General features: G+C 38.1%; 1 protein-coding gene across 1 annotated transcript in view; it reads right to left on the bottom strand.

Annotated features, from left to right (window-relative positions):
- Nucleotides 1–17,106, bottom strand: part of LOC107653550 (FRAS1-related extracellular matrix protein 1-like) — a 21,043-nt gene extending 3,937 nt beyond the window's left edge. Inside the window, exons 1-23 of the mRNA XM_016440291.1 lie at nt 16,873–17,106; nt 16,695–16,789; nt 16,263–16,543; nt 15,433–15,632; nt 15,031–15,354; nt 14,021–14,129; nt 13,815–13,946; nt 12,649–12,803; nt 12,373–12,540; nt 12,062–12,270; nt 11,849–11,942; nt 11,476–11,728; nt 10,673–10,867; nt 9,137–9,322; nt 8,445–8,641; nt 8,137–8,362; nt 7,480–7,624; nt 6,841–6,982; nt 6,224–6,419; nt 5,294–5,558; nt 3,176–3,590; nt 1,007–1,208; nt 773–917 (exon numbers count right to left, since the gene is read on the bottom strand). Of these exons, the coding sequence (XP_016295777.1) occupies nt 773–917; nt 1,007–1,208; nt 3,176–3,590; nt 5,294–5,558; nt 6,224–6,419; nt 6,841–6,982; nt 7,480–7,624; nt 8,137–8,362; nt 8,445–8,641; nt 9,137–9,322; nt 10,673–10,867; nt 11,476–11,728; nt 11,849–11,942; nt 12,062–12,270; nt 12,373–12,540; nt 12,649–12,803; nt 13,815–13,946; nt 14,021–14,129; nt 15,031–15,354; nt 15,433–15,632; nt 16,263–16,543; nt 16,695–16,789; nt 16,873–17,106 (4,568 nt within the window). The remainder of the gene's footprint in view (nt 1–772; nt 918–1,006; nt 1,209–3,175; nt 3,591–5,293; nt 5,559–6,223; nt 6,420–6,840; nt 6,983–7,479; nt 7,625–8,136; nt 8,363–8,444; nt 8,642–9,136; nt 9,323–10,672; nt 10,868–11,475; nt 11,729–11,848; nt 11,943–12,061; nt 12,271–12,372; nt 12,541–12,648; nt 12,804–13,814; nt 13,947–14,020; nt 14,130–15,030; nt 15,355–15,432; nt 15,633–16,262; nt 16,544–16,694; nt 16,790–16,872) is intronic.
- Nucleotides 17,107–21,172: the final 4,066 nt, after the last annotated feature.

Below are 21,172 nucleotides of genomic sequence, written 5' to 3'. Positions count from 1 at the left end.
ACTTATTACTTATTATAAAATCACATTCAGTGAGCTCAGTGAGTCATTTGGTAAAATTATTAGCAGTTTCATGTTTCATTTTGTGACTATTTCAAGTGATCTTGGACTTGTACTGACACCTGCTGGTGTGGATAACATTTTTAGGTTGCCAGTGCTGTCAGAAATTTGCAGACATATTTGTCACCCTTGAGTAATTCATTTTCCAGCCAAAAGTGTGCGATACTACTACGTGGGTTACTGAAACTAAGTGCATAATTTTTAGCTGATTGACATCCACTGTAAATTAAAATAACTTTTTCTAATTTTAGAAATAGTCCTATTCAGTCCTTTATATTTTCAATTGATGAAGTTGTATATGCACCTTTAACATTCAATAACTGCACATACTAATGAAAGTTCTGTACTGAAATCTAAACAAATGATCAACAGAAGAGGATAAATACACTTCAGGCAGCATGGTGTTTCCTGCAGGATCTGTAACTTGGAACTCAAAGCTGTCCGCTGTCACTTCCATGTCTGCAGGTATGACATAGCGCACTGCTTTCTGCTCCAGATCCTTCTGGGTAAAGCGTCCTTTGATATAGGCACCTATAATAGGAAGAAAATTAATTATAATCTGGTCACAATCTGTGCATATTCAAATGACAGTCTGGACCATCGGTGACCCATGCACCTGCCTGTGAAGGCATTTTCAAGGTAACCAAAGTGTGGAGGCCTTGTGATGGTGAACTCCAGTGTGTTAAACAAATGATCAACAGAAGAGGATAAATACACTTCAGGCAGCATGGTGTTTCCTGCAGGATCTGTAACTTGGAACTCAAAGCTGTCCGCTGTCACTTCCATGTCTGCAGGTATGACATAGCGCACTGCTTTCTGCTCCAGATCCTTCTGGGTAAAGCGTCCTTTGATATAGGCACCTATAATAGGAAGAAAATTCATTATAATCTGGTCACAATCTGTGCATATTCAAATGACAGTCTGGACCATCGGTGACCCATGCACCTGCCTGTGAGGGCATTTTCAAGGTAACCGAAGTGTGGAGGCCTTGTGATGGTGAACTCCAGTGTGTCGTCAGGACTGTCTGGATCTGAGGCGCGCAGCTCTTTGGAGGTGATGTAGATGCCCTGTTTGCCATTCAGAAAATTCTCCACAGTACTTGGAATCCCTTTGTTTATAACACTGGGTGGAATCTTGTCCAATATCTCTATCTGTGAAGATATAAATTATGGCATAGTTCAGTCAAATCTACAGAGAGCGAACAGTAAAACTGCATTCATGCTGCAATACCACTAGAGGGAAGCATTACATACCATAACTGGGAAAGCACTCATTTCATAGCCATTGCTCATTGTGGATTATCTATATATAAATATTTCAATATTTTTGTTATATATTATTCAGATTATTTTATTTTATTAACAGTATTAGAAAGTTTCAAAATGGAAAAAAAAAATCTAATTTTGAAGTGAGATTCATTAAAAAAAATCAAGTGCCTTGACAATGAGGACCTTTAAATTTAATTTTAAAAAGAAATATTATTATAAATATAACAAATATACATTATTTAGGGAAAACTAGTTGTCACTTTTCACTACAATAAATATTTATCAGGTTTATTTTTAAGTCAAATCACTGTAGTTTAAATCTTATTTCAAGTGTATTTGCCTTTTCCCTAATCTTTCCTTGGTTATTAAATGTAAATACATAGCTTATTTAATTTAATTTTTTGTTATTATATTTATTTAAAAATCGTTTTATTAAAAAAGAAAAAGTGTTTTGACTGGATTCTCAAATTTTAGTTTTAAATAAAATGTTATTATAAATTAAATAGAGTATAAATATAACACTCCAATTAATATTTCTCAGGTTAATTTTAAATTTACTTATACATTTTATTTCTTTACCATCATTTTCAGGAAAAAAGACCCCACCTTTTTATAAGCTCTTCAGCTGAATTTAAAAAGCAAAATAATGATCTAAGAAAGAATAAGAAAACATAGCTGCACAACATAAAGCCAATGTTTATGCCCACAAATATTCTAACTAATAAATTGCATACATTTATAACATTTAACCACATGTGACAACTTGCCCCAATAAAAATGACAGTTTTGATATTCATAAAAATACCCTTTTTTGAGACAATTAAAATATTAATTTAAAGCCCACCATCTGTTCACTTGTTAACAACAAAAAAAAGGATATATTTTAATAAAATATATATGACCATGGTGACATTTTAGTTTAGAAATTTTTAAATAATAGAGAGGGTTTCCAAACCACTGCTATCAAAAACACATTTTGGCTCAAGTTAGCAATGCGCATCTTCAGCCAAGTGACGGTGTGCACGCTGCACGCACCGGTTCTGGCGGGAGCGGCCTTCTCTCTCAGTAGCACAGGGCTGGTAGTGCTGGCCAGCGCGTTTGCCGCTTCGCTGACCGAGTCAACGGAATATTAAATGGTGGCGCGGGCCTCGAGAGAGCGACGCTATGACATGGTGAATGGCACCGGACCTGCAGGAGCACCTGGCCAGCGAAGCCTCTTCGTTAACATGCAATTCAACCGGGAGCGCTTTGTTAACCCGTAGCTGTCCTGCTGTGCTCGGTGGTTTGTATGCAAGTCATGTTATGTTAACTAGGCTAAACCAAAAAAAATTATTTTCCTCAGAAAAGTTCTGACAGAAATGGCATAGTAAGCAGTGCCATATCGTTATCACATTCGTTATCTAATTCGTTTAGAAATCGATGTAATACAATTTTGTGTGTTTTAGTCAATATTTGTTCGCTTTGAGGTTATTGATGTGCTACTGGACTCCTAAACGCTTACTGAATTCACCTTCATGAGATATATACATTTAAAATTAGTGTTTTTTTGTGTGTGTTTTGTTTTTTTGTCAAGTAAAATGGACTAAAAATATAGAAGACTCATCCTGCACTACACATATATTTGTCCAATCAGGTGCTCTCTCGAATGAGAATGCCCCTCCCCCTAATGCCACCTGCAATCACTGTGGTATTTTGAAGTACCATGTTACATTTTTGTAAGGGGTTGTAGTTAATATCAGTGTATAAATTAGTAATTTTGTAGGCATGTTGTACTTGTAAGTGTATCTACTTATATTTTAGAATATTTATATTGGTTGTGGGTGAATGTTCTCAAATCATAATCAACCTACCTGTATGGTAAAAACAGCAGGTTCTCTCTTCAGCTGTCCGTACTCCAGATAACCTGTGTTAGTTCCATCAGTAGGCTGAAAGGTGAACCTGTCGATCTTGGCCTGTCCATTCAGATGATGGTAAGCTAGATCCATGTTGTTGATGTCCAGTTGCGTGAAACGAGGCTTAGAGATGGGTAATCTTTTCAAGAGCAACTTTCCATATTGTGGGCTTTGAATAACGATGTAGGTGAGATTCTCCAGAGCTGTGTCTGGATCAGTCAGTTTCAGGTCATCAGTGGAAATGGTCTTCATAGAGCCCTCTGTGAGCTCAAGGCCTTTGTTGATAGTCAGGGTTGGTGGTATACGGTCACTGTGTTCCACAGTGAAATGAATGGTACCTCTTCTGGACGTTACACCGTTGGTAACGGCAAAGCTGCATGAGAGAACATATTTTGTGTCAGAAGAGATTATGGGAAGAATTTGGTTGGACTGCTTTTATATGTGAACACTGTTCACTGCCTTGTTTGAAGCGGTAGAAATAATTCTGACATATGCACATCAGTGAACACATCAAGTAAATACTGTATTATGAAAATTACTTGGCAATAATAGTATTGATAGTTTTTTTTGGGTATATTACTATCACTATTATTATTATTATTATTATTATTAATAACTATAAAGTATTTTTATTAACAAATTTTATTTATCTTCTATTTTATTATTTCATTTATCTTTTATCACATTGCTTTTAGTGCAGTTTTCACTCTGGCCTTGCACCTTTTAAATGTTGTAAAATCACTGTAACACACAGCCCCTCATGCCTTACTAAAGTCTTGTCAGTTTTACAGCATGTTCTGAGCTGCTATCCTCACCCAACACCGTTGATGCGTTGGAGCAGAAAGATGGGACAGGGAGGGGTGCGAGTCGAGCCGAGTCCCCATTCTACCCTCTGCCAAGCCAATCTGCCTCCCAACACATATTACCCTGAAGCTGATAATTGCCAGCCATGGTAAACAACACGACTGCCACCTCGCACTAGACTCGCAACCAAACACGCAGGTCCACTCTCACAGCCAAACTGGTGCAACATCTGGCATTGCCATTGTGCCATATTTGCTCTGTAATTGTGCCCAGGGATCCCTGTCTCTGACTACATCTCTTAGAGCCATATAACCAATGCCAGGCTGAGTTATTACTCTCTTAATAATGGCCATTTATCATCAGCTGTCACAGCAGAGCAGAGGGAGACACAAGGCTCCTAGAAAAAATAGTCTCCCTGTCTCTTTTGGCCCCCACTGTCGGACTGGAGTTTGACACACAGGTGTTTGCTCAGGTGTCTCTCCCGATCAGGGAGATCGGCTGTCGCAAGCTGCCTCTTTTGCCTCGCATTAACACAAATACAAGCTATGAAGACACAAAAACGGTTTCAAATAATGAATCCATTAGATATTATAACCAAGTTTTCCCCCAATCTCTTGTGATTGTGTCGGAATTGCTAATTGAAAATACTCAGGCCCCACATGACTAACACTGTAGTGTCCATGTGCTTTGATTGGACCCCATACCACCCCATGCTGTGCTGACTGAACACATTGGCACAGAATAATCCGTACTCTCTCCGAAGGGCCACTCGCCCCTCGTCAGGCTTGGCTCAGGAAGGTTTGTTTGCTCCCAGATGACCCAACGATGAAACCAAGCCAGAGTTTTGGGTGTCAAAGATTCACACGAGAAAGGCAGCACAGGTCAACTGTACGCCCTGACTGAAGTCAGCCTGCTGCCAAATTGGCTGGAAACCCATGCAAACGAAGCAAAAATTATCCTTTTTATTTTGCCTGTCTCTTGCTACTTGTGTACATAATTTTCAATATTGTTTTAAAAATACTGAGGTGTTGCCATCTGTGGGCTAGACTAAATTGCACAAATGTATATAATGATATATATTATGTAATGTTATTTATTATTAATTCAAATATATATAGTGTAGTGCACCTTGACGTGCGTACTCATGTCAAAACAGTTGAATTTGTCTTGAGTGAATTTAAACAGGCAGGAGCAAAAATGGCATCTATGTATTTTGTCATAGAGTATAAATGAAGTCTATTTAATCTAAAAAGAACAATGAAAACCACTGACCTGAAAGAATCACGGTCAGCAAAACGGCTGTTGTCATGAGTGTAGCATACCCGGTTGGCAGCCACATCCATCTGGGAGAAGGAAAGCACTGGAATCCCTGGACTTTGGACCATGTGTAGGTGACCATGTTCAGGTGGGACTGATACAGTGTATATGAGCTCATCTGGCTCGCTTCCACTGTCTGTGGCCATCAGAATGTCAGTGGTCAGAATGACTCGCTCTCCTTCCATCAAGGTCACAGGTTTAGTGATTAGAGTGATTTCACCTGTATGCGGCAAGAAGGTCAGTTGGATTACAGAGGCATATACATGAGTATATGTAAAGCTTTGAAGAATGTAAACATGTTACTTATAAAGCAAGTTATGTGCAAGTAAGCTTATTGATGTTGTATGAGATTTGTTTGTGACAGCAGGGACAGTGCTGGGATCTAGGGCCGGGACTACAGATGTTTGGCCCTAGCTCTGTTAATAATTCATGCTGGGCATTTAAAGGTGGCTCATCCTTTGCAGCAGAACGTTCTCACCTCTGTTCCTCCAGGATAAGCCAGAATGAAGCCAAGGGGACAATGGCTGCCATGCTTCCATGTTCACCCAACTGGCAAAGTCATTTTGGCCATAGGGAAAGCCATTGTTTTTAATTATAAATGCACAGATTTAATCTGTCAACAAAATTGTTTTTCTTGGACTTTGACTGAGGGAAAAACAAAAGCAGCGATCACTGAGTCACTAAATGCAAATTGACTTGTCACTATGCCAGTGCTATAATGTCATTGGACAAATTTTAAATGGTCATAATATGTCATTGCAGCTGCCAAACTTCATAACCCTGGTGCTTCAAGGAGAAAAAATAAATGTAAAAGTGCTGTTTTTGAGCCACGCCAAGTTCCTGCTAGGTTTATAGTTATTTTATTTTGTTCAAAATAAAACTTACCCTTTTGAACAGTGCGGACAGAGATGAAGAAACTCTGTGGAGGTGTTGTGTTTTCTCCATCACTGAGAACAAAGTGAAACCTGTCATGGCCTTTGAAACCACTAACTGTAGTGTGAGTGTACCATAGGCGATTCATCTCCACATCTTCCTGGGTGAAATTCTGACCTGGACTCAGGTCAATCCATCCAGCTTCTGTCTGCAGGAAATCACAGAAAATCATATTATTACATATATTCTTAAAATACGTCACACTAAAGGCTGGATTACACTACATGACTTTTGCCCAGATTTGATCCCATTGATGATTCCATTCTGTGATTCCATTAAGTCAAAGGATATCAAACATGTTTGATATTTTGAGCCAATTTTAGAACACTTATAGTTTTAATTTGTCATCCGTCTCCTAGCAATGACAATGTTTGTTTTGTTCGGGTGACTTGAAAGTCTGGTAGTATGTGATCCTCAGTCATTTAGTTTATGACGCCCAATTTTTTCTCTGTAACCACAAAGTCTGCAAGTGTGTAATGCCTAGTGCTTCAAAATCTGTTCAGATTTTAAGTTGTGTAGTGTATTCCAGCCTTAAGTAATAATGTAAAGGACTATCCGTCCTTGCTAACCCTGAGCTGAAGTAGGCCAAATCTGGGACCTGCATTGAGGATGTAGAGAAGATGGTCGTTGGAAGTGTCATGATCCCCTGCCTCCAACACTGCACTGGAGATGACTCTCTTCTCCAGGGCCTCGACCTCAATGCCTGCATTTCTGAGAACAAAGATTGAGACGCTTTGGGCACTAAAGGTACCAGTGCCAAGTCTGCATGCTAAAATCTAGAATCCTAAATAAATAAATACACAAACAGCTGCTTCTAGAAGGAGGGAACACAAGCAGGACCGGCCTGTTATCCTAATCCATAAGGACTTTAAAACAAGGAAGCAGGCATCTGCCAAAAAGACACATTACTTCTGCTGTTGTGGAGTTTACATGCACACTCTTAGATCTTGCCGATTTTGGAGGAAGAGGATGGAATAGACATTAGCAATTTACTCAAGGATGTAACTTAATTCCCAGTTACTCAGTCAGGGAGACACAGATCCCCAGCCACATGTGCAGTACAGTTTGTGTTGACCCCCCTTCCCTAAAACCTATCCAGGATCGGCCTCCCCCTTCTGTGCCTGTCCAGTCTCCGCCACTAAAATCCCTCCCCCATTCCCGCTTTCATCCGCCTTTTTGGCTCTGAATTTGTCCCAGGGCGTCCTTACTTTAGTAGCCATGGCTTTTCATCATTGACTGGTATGATGCGGACACACGCAGTCCCCTGGACTGTGTGCCCACCATCTGTCAACTGTATGGTGAAAGCGTCCTTGAGGGTTTCTGTGTCGTCGTGCATATACATAATCTTCATTCCTATGGATCAGCACAAGAGAGAAAAAAAATAAAAAATATTTTAGTGGATTAAGCATTTAGTGACATTTAGGATATAACAGTCATTAGGTACTTGATTCCTGGTAGCCTTGGACTGATATAGCTGGTTCTACCACTACTACCAAGAAGGACACCAGTGAACGCTCCATTTTGTCAGTGACCTGATCACCCGTGTTTTTATTGATTTTTGTCACTTGTTAACAAGCAAAGCTGTGCAGTCACCAAAGTACCTCATGCACGGTGACTTAATTTCACAGAGAGCATTTGGAAAGATTTGCAGGTGAAGCAGAAGCACCACATGCACTCTGTGACCTCTGTCTCCTGCAAAATCTGTTCTGTAAGCCTGGATACCCACAGTGAAAGCACTGAGGGGTGGCTGGACCAGGGAAGGGACTCTGTCCTCATGGCCATCCTCAACAAGCAGATAGTGGTACCCCGGAATTTAGAGGGCAAAAGTTTGTGGTAATACCGATCACATGGATTCAAAAACTGACCTTGTTGTAGCTCCTGTAAGGTGAAAGACTGGATTGGTAAGGTTCGTTGGAGGACCTCTGGGTTCATGTTTTTGTAGCGATTCATCTTGAGACCATATATGCCATTGACCAGTGTGCCATGGGCTGGGGGAAACAGGATGGTCATGGTAAGAGTATCTGCTGGAATATCACCATCCACTGCATTTAGAATATCAGGACTGAGGTCTTTCATCCCTCCCTCCATGACCTATCGCAAGGTGCAGGGCAAGACAATAGTTAGGCAACAGTTTGCTTATTGGATAAATTTGTCTCCAAAAATTATATCTTACTGTGAAGTTGCTAAGCAGCAATGATGGGATCTCATCATTGGTAGGGTTGATGATGATGTAGAAGGGCAATGGTGCTGATCTCTGAATCCCATCACTGACAGTGATGGTAAAGAAGTCTGCTGTAGGCTCTACACCCTTGTGCACTGACTGGACATAGTTGATGAAACCCGAACTGAGGTGGAGCTGGCTGAAAGAAACTTTATTTATACAATATGACTTTAGCGATCTGAAAGACAAGGTCTTATAATAGGACACATAATTTAAACAGGACACACAAAAGATAAATCGTGATTCTGCCAAGTAGGACATGTTCTTGGATTTTAGGGATAGTAGCTCAGGGCTAGTATTGTAATTCTGTCTCTTAATCCCCTAAATGGTTTATTTTAACTGTTTTGTTCATACAATGAAAGTCAGTGGGGATGCAAACAAAAATGTATGAAACTTTTGTGTTTCAAAGAAAAAGAAAGTCTTTGGAACAACATGAGGGTAAGTAAATGATGACAATTTTCATTTTTGGGTAAAATATCCTTTTAAGTGTATGTAAATGAGGTCACCTTTTAGCTTTAGGATTAGAAGACAATGTTTGTTTGAGAGGAATGTTGTTCCAGGACCAACAATAGCTGTTAATCCAAAAACACACCCTACTTGGCATAGTCACAATAGTTGGGTACATTTACAGGAATACTACTGACCCACTCGGAGTCCAGCATTGCTTTTCTCAAAGCCAGGGGATGGAAGGGTGTTCTCCAGGAACCCATATTGTGGCGGGGTCACCAAGTGAAACATGAGCTGGTCTGGATGACTATCAGGATCAGATGCCTCCAAAACCCCCCCACACAGACATGCACTGGCACCCTCATCTACCACAAACATGTTACCTGAAGAAACAATATACAGCATAACTAGTAGTAGTAGTAATATTGGCATTAATCATAGAGATGTCATTTTAGAGAGCTAAATGTGACTTCACAGAAGCATGCTTATTTTTTTCCTTCTCAAGAGTGCATCCCATTATTTTTCTTCTTTTCCCTTTTTACAGGCAGTTCCCCTTGCTCCCCTCTTTCCTCACGCCTGCTATGCCACCCCACTAATACTCCCTCTCTTCCCCAGCTCTCTCGCTCGGCTCTCGGCCAGCCCGCTGCCACCTGGGTGTTGATAAAGCCATCATGCCAATGCTTACTGGCATCTGCTTCCATTTACTGCACTGATAAATAATGAATGGAGAATGGTCACTGATGAGGTTGTGCTTGGATAGAGCTCTGAAACAAGGGGAGGAATTAAGGGGAGGAATTAATGACCACCAGTCTGGAGTAAAAGTGATAAAACTCGTCCAGTAGCAAGGCAAGAGCTGGATTTCCCTCATTTTCCTGTGCTTAAAACTCTTATGCCAACCCGTCTTTATTCAATGCAAATTAATTAAATGACACAAACCAATTTTTCCTCACAAACCAATCCAGATCTACTACATGGTGGCAACATTGGAGAATCCTCTTTTTTTCTGATGGGGATTAACCGAATTAGGAGATTATAATTGTGATTGAATGAGAAAAGGGATAGAAGACACAATGGACGTGTTGTCTTTTCCAAATGCAGGCCTGTCCATTGTCTTCTCCTCTATGTCCCTATTGTCCAGTTGTTCTCACGGGAAGATGTATCTCTTTCTACTGCGCTTTTTTGCCACACATGCTCTGCTCTCTCTATAATCCCAACCAGCTGTGTGTATGTCTGTCGACACTCATACACGATGCCAAGCATGCTAGGATTTTCTGTGGATGTCCCACCGGCACCTAGCTGCGGTCTTCTGCTCATAGTCTTGCTCTGGTCACTGTCCTTCATTGATAACTGCAAAGTTTCTGGCATTAACAGTGAAATCCCCATCCTGGCAAGACGTCTCTAACACCCTGCTTCGAAACGTACGTTCGAGGGAATGAAACGCTTGCATTAGCCACACTCCCTGAGCTGGGTATGCGAGACCGCGATTAAGTGATTCATTCACCAAGCTGCAGTCCATCACCTGCCTCGAAAATTCCTAGTTGCTTTATTGCTTGATTTATGTGGATTGTCATTACAATGAATTAATTACACCTTAGCCAAATGCTCTGGTGATTAAATCTAGATTAGAGAGCATCTTTTAATCCATTCGGTCCCTCAACACAATGCAGCACCAGTGTTCGGAATGTCTTTTCTCCACTAAGAGATTTACTACAGGCCCTGTGGTAGATGTTTACCCAGCGTTATGGTTGGGACCTGGTTGTTAACGGGCATCACAGTGATGTTGAGGTCACAGACCGGAAGCGTGCCATGCAGGGGGACGGGTGGGGGGAGAGCATCCTCCTGGCAGCAGTCATCTATTGTTCCAGCCTCTCCATCTGACACAATGAGAGTGACAGTGTCTGAGACAGGATCTGGTCCAATCTCACCACCTAGTGAATGGGGAAATGTGTTTGTTCATTTAATTCACAAAAAATACATTTAATGTACTTTCAGTCATAAGACATTTACTATGAAGCCTGCCTGTTACATACATCCTGCTTCTGCGACAGACAATTTTTGTTACCGTATTAGCCAATATTACTTGTTTCTTTTAATTGTGCATGCTCATTTCTTCATTTGTACATTTAGATTACTTTTGCCGTCATCTAATGCTCACTTATAGTTTATCTTTAAAAGTTAAACTAATGTTATATAAGATCATATAATTTATATAATGCAATATAAGATTAAAAATATTAAAAATGTATATTTTACTTTAAAACATATGACTATTATTTAGTATTAATAATTATTTAAATAATTTGGTTTATCAGTATCAGCCTGAATTTTATTAGATCAAGCTGATGGTATTTCTCTACATTATTTAATATTATGTCGGAAAGCCTGTCATTCTTAATAAACCATTTTGTTGTGCATTTTCAGTATATTTTCACAAGACTATGTGTGACGCACCCACTCACAGGTGCAGAATGTGTAAAACAGGCCTACAGTAAGTGACATTAAGTTTCACTAACTAGTCTCCTATCTCGGTAATAACCTGTGTGCAGGTAGAAGATGAGCCCATTTAGCATGTCCAGCTGGGAGAACTTGTCCACGGTGACCCCATTTCGCTGCAGCACCCCACGTGCAGGTGTTCTGGCAAGCATGTATGTTAGCCGAGTGTCCTCGCTGTCAACATCTGTAGCAGAGAGATACTCAACCGTAATATGGACCTGACCCCCCTCTTTGCAGGACAGTTCAGCCCTCAAGTCGTAGCCTAACTGTGGGGGTTCGTCGTTCACAGGCAGGATCTAATAAAAAATGCAAATAAAAAGCACTAAGGAAATATGCATTTTAATAAGGGAATGCTGCACTGAAATACAATATCCTTTGCCAAACATCAATACTATTTTTTTTAAACAGGAAATTACCTGAACTAAAAGCGTTCCATATGCAGAGTTGATTCCATCTGTGATAGTAAGACCAATGCTATCCTTCAGGGTCTCAGAGTCATCATGAATGTATCTATTGTAATTTACAGATCATAAAGTCATCCTCATCAATATTTCTTAAGACATGATTTTCCAGACAAAATTTTTAACCTTACAAAAATAATCTCTAACTACAGTTTTTCATATTCATACCTGACCCTCAATGCTTTTAGGTCCTGCAAACTGAAGCTGTCTCCCTCTAGCATTGCTGTGCCCTGCAGCTCCAGTCTTCCATGTTGGGGCTGAGTCTTCATGTGAACCCTGAGCTGATCTTCTGAGCTGTCCACATCCTGCACCAGGAGGTGCTCCTCCATCAAGAAACTACCACCACCTTCCTCGACCCTCAACAAGTTAGTGAACATCTATGAAAGAAGGTTTGGGAAATTAAATGAAATCAATTTTTTTTTATTTAAAACTTTGGGTACTCTGTTGGATCGTTTCTTGATGGCCAATTAAAAACTTACTTCTGGGGCCTGGTTGTCAACAGGTATGACTGTGATGTTGAAGGTGAGACCTGTGAGAGCGCCGCCCTGCTGGTCACTCACAGAAAGCACAAACTGCACAAAGAGAGGTTCAGGGCCAATATCCTCTATTGGAGGCATGTAAGCCACTTTGTGGTGATTCACTGCATGCTGTGGAAGACAAAAAAGACAATATCTAACTGAAGAGGCATGTTATTTGCACTCAAATTTCAATAGCGTACAACATTTAGGAAACCTATTTGTGTGCATGTTTCAGACCTGAGTAAAGGACTTAAGCACTGGAACCATTGCATCTTTTTTCATGGAGTTTGTGCTGTCATACTCGACGGAAGAGGACATTGGGCGGCAGCTTTCCATTTGGCCGAAGGCTGACTGAGGACTATCCCAAGGGTCGGAGTCCCTGCGTTTGAGGTCTACGTGAGCAATTCCCAATCCCCATCTAGGTTTTCAAGAGAGACCGGTCCATTCTGGACCAGAACTTGCTGTTTAGCTCAATCAGCCTGTAGTAAAATGAGGTGCTTGTGAAGCGGATTTGGAGCCAATGTTATGGGACGATTCTGCTCTCAGCAAGAGGGATCACAAAGTGACACGTCAACCTCAAAAACGTAAACACCAATTAAATGAAGGGTTTGGCTAAAAGCAGGAGCTGTTGTTTGAGTAGGCTGGAGGCTTCTGCTGATCAGGTGGTCTTCTGTCAGAGAATGAGACAAGGAACGGGGCCATGGGTCTGGAAATCCTCCAAACCAGGAAACACAAAAACAACCTACCGCAGCTTCCATGGGAGAATGCATGCAGCAAAACATTCCATTCAATCCCTGAAATCACAATTCTGCCTTTCCTTCAAAGAAACCAAGGATTAAAAGAATAGTTTACCCAAAAATTTAAATTCTGTCATCATTTGCTTGACCTCATGTTATTCCAAATATGTTTGATTGTCTGTTTGGGTGAACTATCCCATTAATTTCTTACTTTGGAATATTCCAATGGATAAAACTTTTCAGATAGACACATGATTGTCACCAGTTCTCAAAGCTTGCTAAGATAATCATCTGATGGAAGAGAAATGACCTTGTGTTGGACATCTGGCATTAAAATGCCATGAGCCTTCTTTCTGGGTCTGTGCAAACAAAAGTCTGCTGGAGTGGAAAGACAGCCGCTACGGCTCTAAAGACATCTTTGGTCGACGGCCCCTGGTAAAGTGTCGCCGAAGCATTTTGCACCTGATTAGCAAACCCATGCAGGCCACCCGGACATATGTTTCATGAATGATGCCCACATTAAGGATGGTTACCACATGGATGGAGAACGAATAAAAGAGTAGGTTTCACTTTATGAGACTATGACTCATCAGTGGAAAAAGGTCATGGAAATTACATTTGGATTGGTTTCTACTTTCAGAGAGGTGACTGATTAGAATCCTTTACCTCTAACACTTAAGTGTCCATTAAGTGGGCCGTCCATAGCTATAAGGGTGACGGCATCTATGTTGTCGTTATCAACAACCTGTAGGTGCTCCCATGTGATTGGTCTGGATTGGCCTTCCAGCAGATCCAACCCTGTAAGAATAGAGATGTTTAGCCTCAGTCTCTCATTTAAAAGATTATCTATTTTAGTTAATCCGCTAACTTACCCATGTTCCATGAGACTCGAGGAGCATTGGTCTCTGCAGTGCGGATAGAGATGTGCATTAAGATAGGAGGACTCGGCACAAATGAGCCATCGATGGCCTGAAACTCCACCTGGACAACAGATGAAGTAAAAAACAATATAAATGAAGTTAAATTTGATTAAATTTGACATTATTTTTTATAGAATATTACACATCATCTTTCTTTCCAAGCACTGGTTGGAAGTCACATTAAATACTAATTATTTAATTATTTTCACAGATAAGATACAAACAACAACAATAAAAAAATACAGTGCACAAGACAGTAATTACTTTAAAAATACTTTTAGACATTTATAATATTATGAATGTATATTATATACACATTTATAATAATCTTTTCTACAATATAAAACGGTTATTTTAGTATTATTTACTTACTATTATAGTATTCATTAATAATTAGAATTAGCATTAAGTTTAGTTTAAATCTGAGTGATTTTGTTATGTGCTCCCATTTTTATTATTATTATTATTATATTATTATTTTCTATTCAGCTTTAATGTATTTTATTCCAGTTTTATTTTTAGTAATCTTGGAACTTTTATTTCAGTTAGTCGCCAAGTTTTTTATTTAATATTTTATTTTAATTTCAGTTAATGAAAATGACTTTTAACAGTTTCAGTTAACAATAACAATTCTGGTATAAATGGGTATTTATATAATATATTTGTAATAATAATAATAATATGTATTTATGTATGTATATATACACACACACACACACACACACATATATATATATATATATATAGCTGCCTTTAAATTTAAGGATAGAGATATAGAGACAATGCTGTTTAGAGGTCCATGCCATCAAAACGTTTGAAAACCCCTGGGCTAGACTAATAGACATGGTTTTTGGATAAGGAAAAAAAAATTAATAAAAAATTTAAAAAATACAGTTGCCTGTAAAAACATTATTGCCTGTAACATGTACAGCGAGTGCAACAATTTATAGGCACTCACTAACCTCATAGTTCCTCCTGGCTGTGTGACTGCTGTTTGGGGGCTGATAGGCAATTTTCATCTCATTCAGGTCTTGCCATGAGAAGGAGAATGCAGTTTTGGTGTGATCATCCAAATGAGTTATATATCCCTCCGCTGGAGGTTTGGTCACATTGAAGATCAGCCGGGCCTGAGGGGTCTCGTCATCTTTTGCATCCAGGGCAGCAGTGGTCATGGGTGTGAGGATGAACTGATCTACCTCCAGGATGAATGTAGACATGAAGGCAGCACTGGGGGGTTGGTTCTGCATGGCCCCCTGGATCAGTACAGGTATCCAGATACTCTCAGTCTAAGAGAAAGGAAAGGAAAGAAAGGATTCAGTGGCTTGTGTTATATTTTCATACAAACTGATTCTGATGTGTTTTACCTCCAGCATGGCTCGGGAGGTCTGGTCCCTAAACTCCACCCTGATTGGGATATAATCAATCTCAGGTGATGGAGGACTGAGGTGCTGGTACTTCAGACCTGAAGTGAGGAACTCGGCGCAGTCGGTCTTCAAGAACTCTACTTCTCTTGTGTTGTGGTCACAGACTTTATTTCCTGGGCAGGTGATTCCAGTATGACGTCCTTGAAAAGTTTGAATGCAGATGAGAAATTCTTAGAAATATATTCTTTGTATTAATTTTTTTTTTTATTACTGCACATTCAAGAAAAAAAGTCATGTGGTGTAACCATTATTTTCAAAAAAGTTTTAAAAACTATTTTTATTTTTAGGGTGTCACAGCACATGACATTATATCCGTATACATTATAATCGTTTTCAAAAAAGTTTTTTAATCTACTTTTTCCAAGGTAAAAAATATGTTTTACAAATATAATAAATTCATAAAAATTATGTTTTTAGGGTGACACACCACATTACATTATTTCTCTATAGCCTACATTTAAATGTTTAAATATAAAAGGTGTAAAATTTAAAAGGTAAAAAGTTATATAATTAATTATTAATTCATAATAATAATGTTTTATGGGTGTTGTACCTCATGACATTTTACAATGTGTACTAAATTTGTCTTGTCATAAAAAGGTCAAATTATTTGATATTTTAAGAGACTTATTGACCTTAACACCCAGTCATGGAGGTCCTGTTTCTTTTCTACACCTTAGTTTGCACCACATGATTTAGTTGGTTTTACCACGTGACTGTTAATTGATGCACAAAAGCTTTTAAAAAGCTTCATTATACACTTGGTATACCTTTTCTCGGTCCAGGCTCAGAAGCCGGCATTGATTCAGGATCCTCAGTGACCAGTTGACCAAGCATTGGGATGTTGATCTCAGAGCTGAGAAGACGTACCGTGCAGATCACTTCGGGCTGGTTTTTAAAGGTAAGGACACTGCTATTGATGGCATTGGAAAGGCTGTAGAACTCAGAAACCACTAGAGGAACATTTCCAAGCTCTGTGAGGCTCCTTTGAGGTTCCACCACATGAACCTTTAGCAGCACAGTCTCAACAAAAGTCTCAGTTTCTGTAAACCTAAGAACAGGCATAAAACAAAGCGTTTGTGAGGATGGAAATGACATTAGGCCAAGGAAATAGGATTTTTGCAGCTCTCAAAAGCCCTAATTGAAGTAACAGCCATAAAATGTTTGTGCTGGACAAGAATAATGACCACATAATGTTTCACCTGTAGACCCTCAGCATGACAGTGTCCTCTTCTAGAAGTGGGCTGCCATTGTGAACATACGTCACCTCATCCGGAAAGAACTGGCAGTCAAAAACCTGAAAAATGATAAATGATTTTATCATTTATTATTCTCACATTTTATGGAATGCATAAGCTAATTCTGGATTTGTTTTGTTACCTGAGGAGTGAGTTTCCCCACTCTTTGTGTGATGGGTTCAGTGAGCACTACTTCGACTTTACAGGCCTCAGATACCCCATCCGTGTGGAACTGAAGTTCACCAGCCGTGACAAATACCGACTGGCCTCTGGTTACCCGAAGCCCTGTGTTTAACCGAACTACACTTGAAGCTTGGACATGTGGCCACAGGTGACTCAAGGTGAACACTGTCAAAGCAAAGATGTTCACCCCCATCTTTTTGTTCAGTTGCTTGGTTTCCAAGATTATCCTCTTCAGATGAACTGTCTTGCTCTCATTTCCAACAGTATGCTGCATGAAAATGAGGAATGAGAAAAATAAACCAACAAAGTAGTATTAAAAACTGCAAATCTTAGATTCATGAATATTTAAGAACAATATTAGACTACAAAGGTGACCTAAAACTGCCCAATTGGACCTGGTCAGAAATTTGGGCATGCCCACGAATGGTTTAAATTTGGACACGACCAAGGTTTTCTTTTTCTTTATTATTATTTTTTTTTAATTTGTTTAAAATATTTTAACTGGAAAACATACATATATATATATATATATATATATAATATGATTTTTTTGTAGGATTGTTAACTAAAACTAAAACTATTTTCGTTAATTGAAATAAAGCTGAAATAAAATAAAATAAAAATATAAAAGATTAAAAAACAAACATAAAATTAAATTAAAATGTAAAAAAAAAAATATTTATTGGCAACTAACTGAACTAAAAAAAGTTGAAGTTGAAGTACTAAAACTAAAAGCTGAAATAAAAATAAATTAAAGCTAAAAAGAAATGTATAAACCAAAAATGACAAGCACATGAAAAATTACAAAGAATAAAATAAAAACTAAAAACTGAAATAAATAAAGCTATATATAAATAAAGCTGAATATAAATATTAAACAATGACAAAAGCACATAACAGTATTACTAGACAAACTAAAATTGTTAATGAAAATTAAACACTAGAATAAAAATAAATGAAAGTTAAATAGAAATATAAAAAAAAAACATACTAAAAATGACAAAGCACATAGCAAAATTACTAAAACTTAAACTAAAATTAAAATGAACATGGAAAATATACATAAAAAACGAAATCAATATATTATATAAATAACTAAATAGTAACATTATATTAATAATACTAAAATTGCACTGCCTCAAAACTAACAGTCTAAAAGCCTCAAAAGTCCATTTTTAATTACATGGGACTTTTAAACTTATACTCTAAAGTAAAAACTATGTGGGAAAGAAGGAGTTAATCTGCCTCACGCTGCCTTGGTGCTGGAAATGGAATCAAGCATCAAAAGAGCATGTGAACTGCAGTACTGTTGTTGTTGTTGCCTCCTATATATCCAAACACACCACAGGTGCTATCAGCCAAAGGTTTGATCCATGCGAAAAGTTTTGGCCACATCGAGCATTTCATCACTGAATACAATCTTAAATGGGCTGAAGGACAAATGCATACATATCATCATCTGTTCACTCTTACCTCATGGTGCAAACATGCTCTTTCTAAATGGTTTATGTAAATGTTTTGACATTCGAGAGAAGCTTTGAGCTCCGATAATTCATCTAGATATTTGAAACCGGCATGTTTAAACATGACTCAGCATTAACACTGCACAATCGTGATGTTAAAAAACACTAACATGTTCAGACAAATGAAGAAGTAACAGCCTGAACGTCTTGGTAGAACTTTATAGAAGGCTTTTAGAGAAAGTTGGGAACTCATAAACGTGTTAAAACCCTGTAAGAAAAAGGATAGTGAGATTTGCATTTGAATTGAATCCTGTTTTGCAGTGTGTTATCAGTCTAAAACCCATAACTGAGGATGGAGAGAGAAAGAATAACATACCTGCAGCTGAATCCACAGTTGGCCTGTAGTTCCTTCAGTGTGTGCAGACTAACAGAACAGCAGAGGTTTACCCTCAACTACCCCCCTGCTGAAGAAAACCACAAAGAACCGTTAGCAAAACACAAACAGAGCCTGAAAGACAGATAAAGAGCAGGAGATAAGAACAAAAGACACTAAAATCATGCCTGTTTGCGTTTGCTTCTCGCGTCCTACCTTGAAGCAGAGCACCAGAACCCAGCAGAGCGACGGAAAAGACATGAAAAAGGGGAGGAAAAGTTCGATCTCTTCACACAGGAAAAGTGCAGACCAGTTCCAAAGGTTTCTAGTTCTCACAAACCCAGATGTTCTTATTCCCAGAAGATGGAAAGACCCTCCTGCTCTGAAAAAAGCAAGAAGGTTAGATGACAAAAAAAAAAAAGACTGGTTTATGAGTTGAGAAAGTGAAATTAGTAACAGCTTTGAATACGTTTTCAGTTTTTCTTAGAGGCAACTCTGTTTGCTTTGATCTTTTACGGCCCCGCAGCCTTCGTGAAAGGAAATGGAAGTTGCGTTTTGTTGGCTGGGGGAACAGAAGTAACCTTAACACAAAGGTGTTTTGACAAACTGTTGCATATCCGCACTTACATGATTCACAAATGCAATCTAGTCGCCGCATTCACCTTCCTCTTGCCCTATTCTGACCCACGGGACAAAGGTATGCCTCTCCCATGCTGTGCAACTCTGTTCAACCCCAGACTGATAAATGTGGGCCGGTCACTCTTGTCCACCCCCCGCTGCCTCTGCATGGGGGTGAGAAACTTGGTTGCCATGCCACTCACTCAGATTTTTTGAGTTTTCAGGAAGTCATTCTAAAGGAGACTATAGTGGACCGGCTACGCAATTAGAGGTCGGTGTCATCCAGTGAAGTTTTAGCAAAAATGTGAATAAATAAATAGAATAAAATAATATGGAATATTTATGATAATAATTAAATACAGAAATTGATTTTGTGAATAAACACTAAACAAACAAAAAATATTTATATAGTAAAATGCATGTAATTAATAATCATAGAAATGTAATACAGAACAATTAAGAGAAAAAAATACATAAAAAAATAAATTCTGGACATTTTGTACAACTATAAAAACTTAAAAAGTTTGGGGTCAGTAAGATTTTTTTTTTTTTAACATAGATGCGCGTTAAATATCCCATGCGATTAATCGTGCAGCCCTAGTATAAACAGTAAATAATAACAAAAGAACTTCTTCAGAATTGTTTTCCACATTAATAACTAGGTCCAAATGGAATCTGAAGCAGTGCTGTTATTTTTAACTAAAATTTAAAATTATTTTCAGTAATTGAAATAAAGCTGAAATGAAATAAAAGCAGAAATATTCCCTTGGCAACTAACTGAAATAAATAAAAAACTTCAAAAGTTTGGGGTCAGTAAGATTTTTTTTTTTTTTTAAGAAATTAATATTTTTATTCAGCAAGAATGCATTAAATTGAAATGACAGTAAAGACATTTATAATGTTACAAAAAATACATTTCAAACAAACGCTGTTCTTTTGAACTTTCTATTCAGTAAAGAATACTGGAAAAAATTTATCAAAGTAAAAAAAAAAAAAATTACTAAGCAGCACAAATTTTTTCAACATTGATAATAATTAGAAATGTTCAGCAGCAAATCATATTAGAATGATTTTTGAAGGATCGTGTGACACTGAAGACTGCAGTAATGATGCTGAAAATTCAGCTTTGCATCATGGGAATAAATTACATTTTAAAATATATTCAAATAGAACACTGATATTTAAAATTGTGATATTTCACAATATTTTATGGTTTTTGCTGTATTTCCAATCAAATAAATGCAGCCTTGATGAGCATGAAACATAAAAAAATCTTACCAACCTAACTTTTTTTGTAAAATCTGAAATAATTCTAGAATAAATACTAAACCATAAATAAATAAATGTGATAAATATTTATGTATATATATTCTAGAATAAATATAAGAGAAGGTCCCACTAATATATACATATATTCTGTGTATAAAAACATTTAAAATGATTTTCTTTGCAGGTTTGGAACAAATCAATGATTAAGATCTTGCTTAAAGTCTATTTCAGATCTTCTCCTGAACAGCTGAACCTATTTGGTAACTTGATAAGAAGCCCTATTTTGACCCAGACACAAGTCAAGATGACAAAACTAAAACATAAAAAATGTTGACCATTATATCGATCTAGCAAGTTAGATTTCTCCCAATATCTCCTTCACTATGATCAGTTCTTAACCTACTTTTCCTGTTTTCTTTAGATGTTTATGAGATCCGACAGTGACTGTAGAAGCGCTTACATTCTCATACATATATCAAAAGTCTCTGAATAGCCAGAGAGTTGAAGTGGTATAACACATGCTGTAATGAAAATAC

Source organism: Sinocyclocheilus anshuiensis, unplaced genomic scaffold (genome assembly GCF_001515605.1).
Source record: "Sinocyclocheilus anshuiensis isolate Anshui unplaced genomic scaffold, SAMN03320099.WGS_v1.1 scaffold1079, whole genome shotgun sequence".
Classification (NCBI taxonomy): domain Eukaryota; kingdom Metazoa; phylum Chordata; class Actinopteri; order Cypriniformes; family Cyprinidae; genus Sinocyclocheilus; species Sinocyclocheilus anshuiensis.
This window is presented reverse-complemented; position numbering and strand designations above follow the sequence as displayed.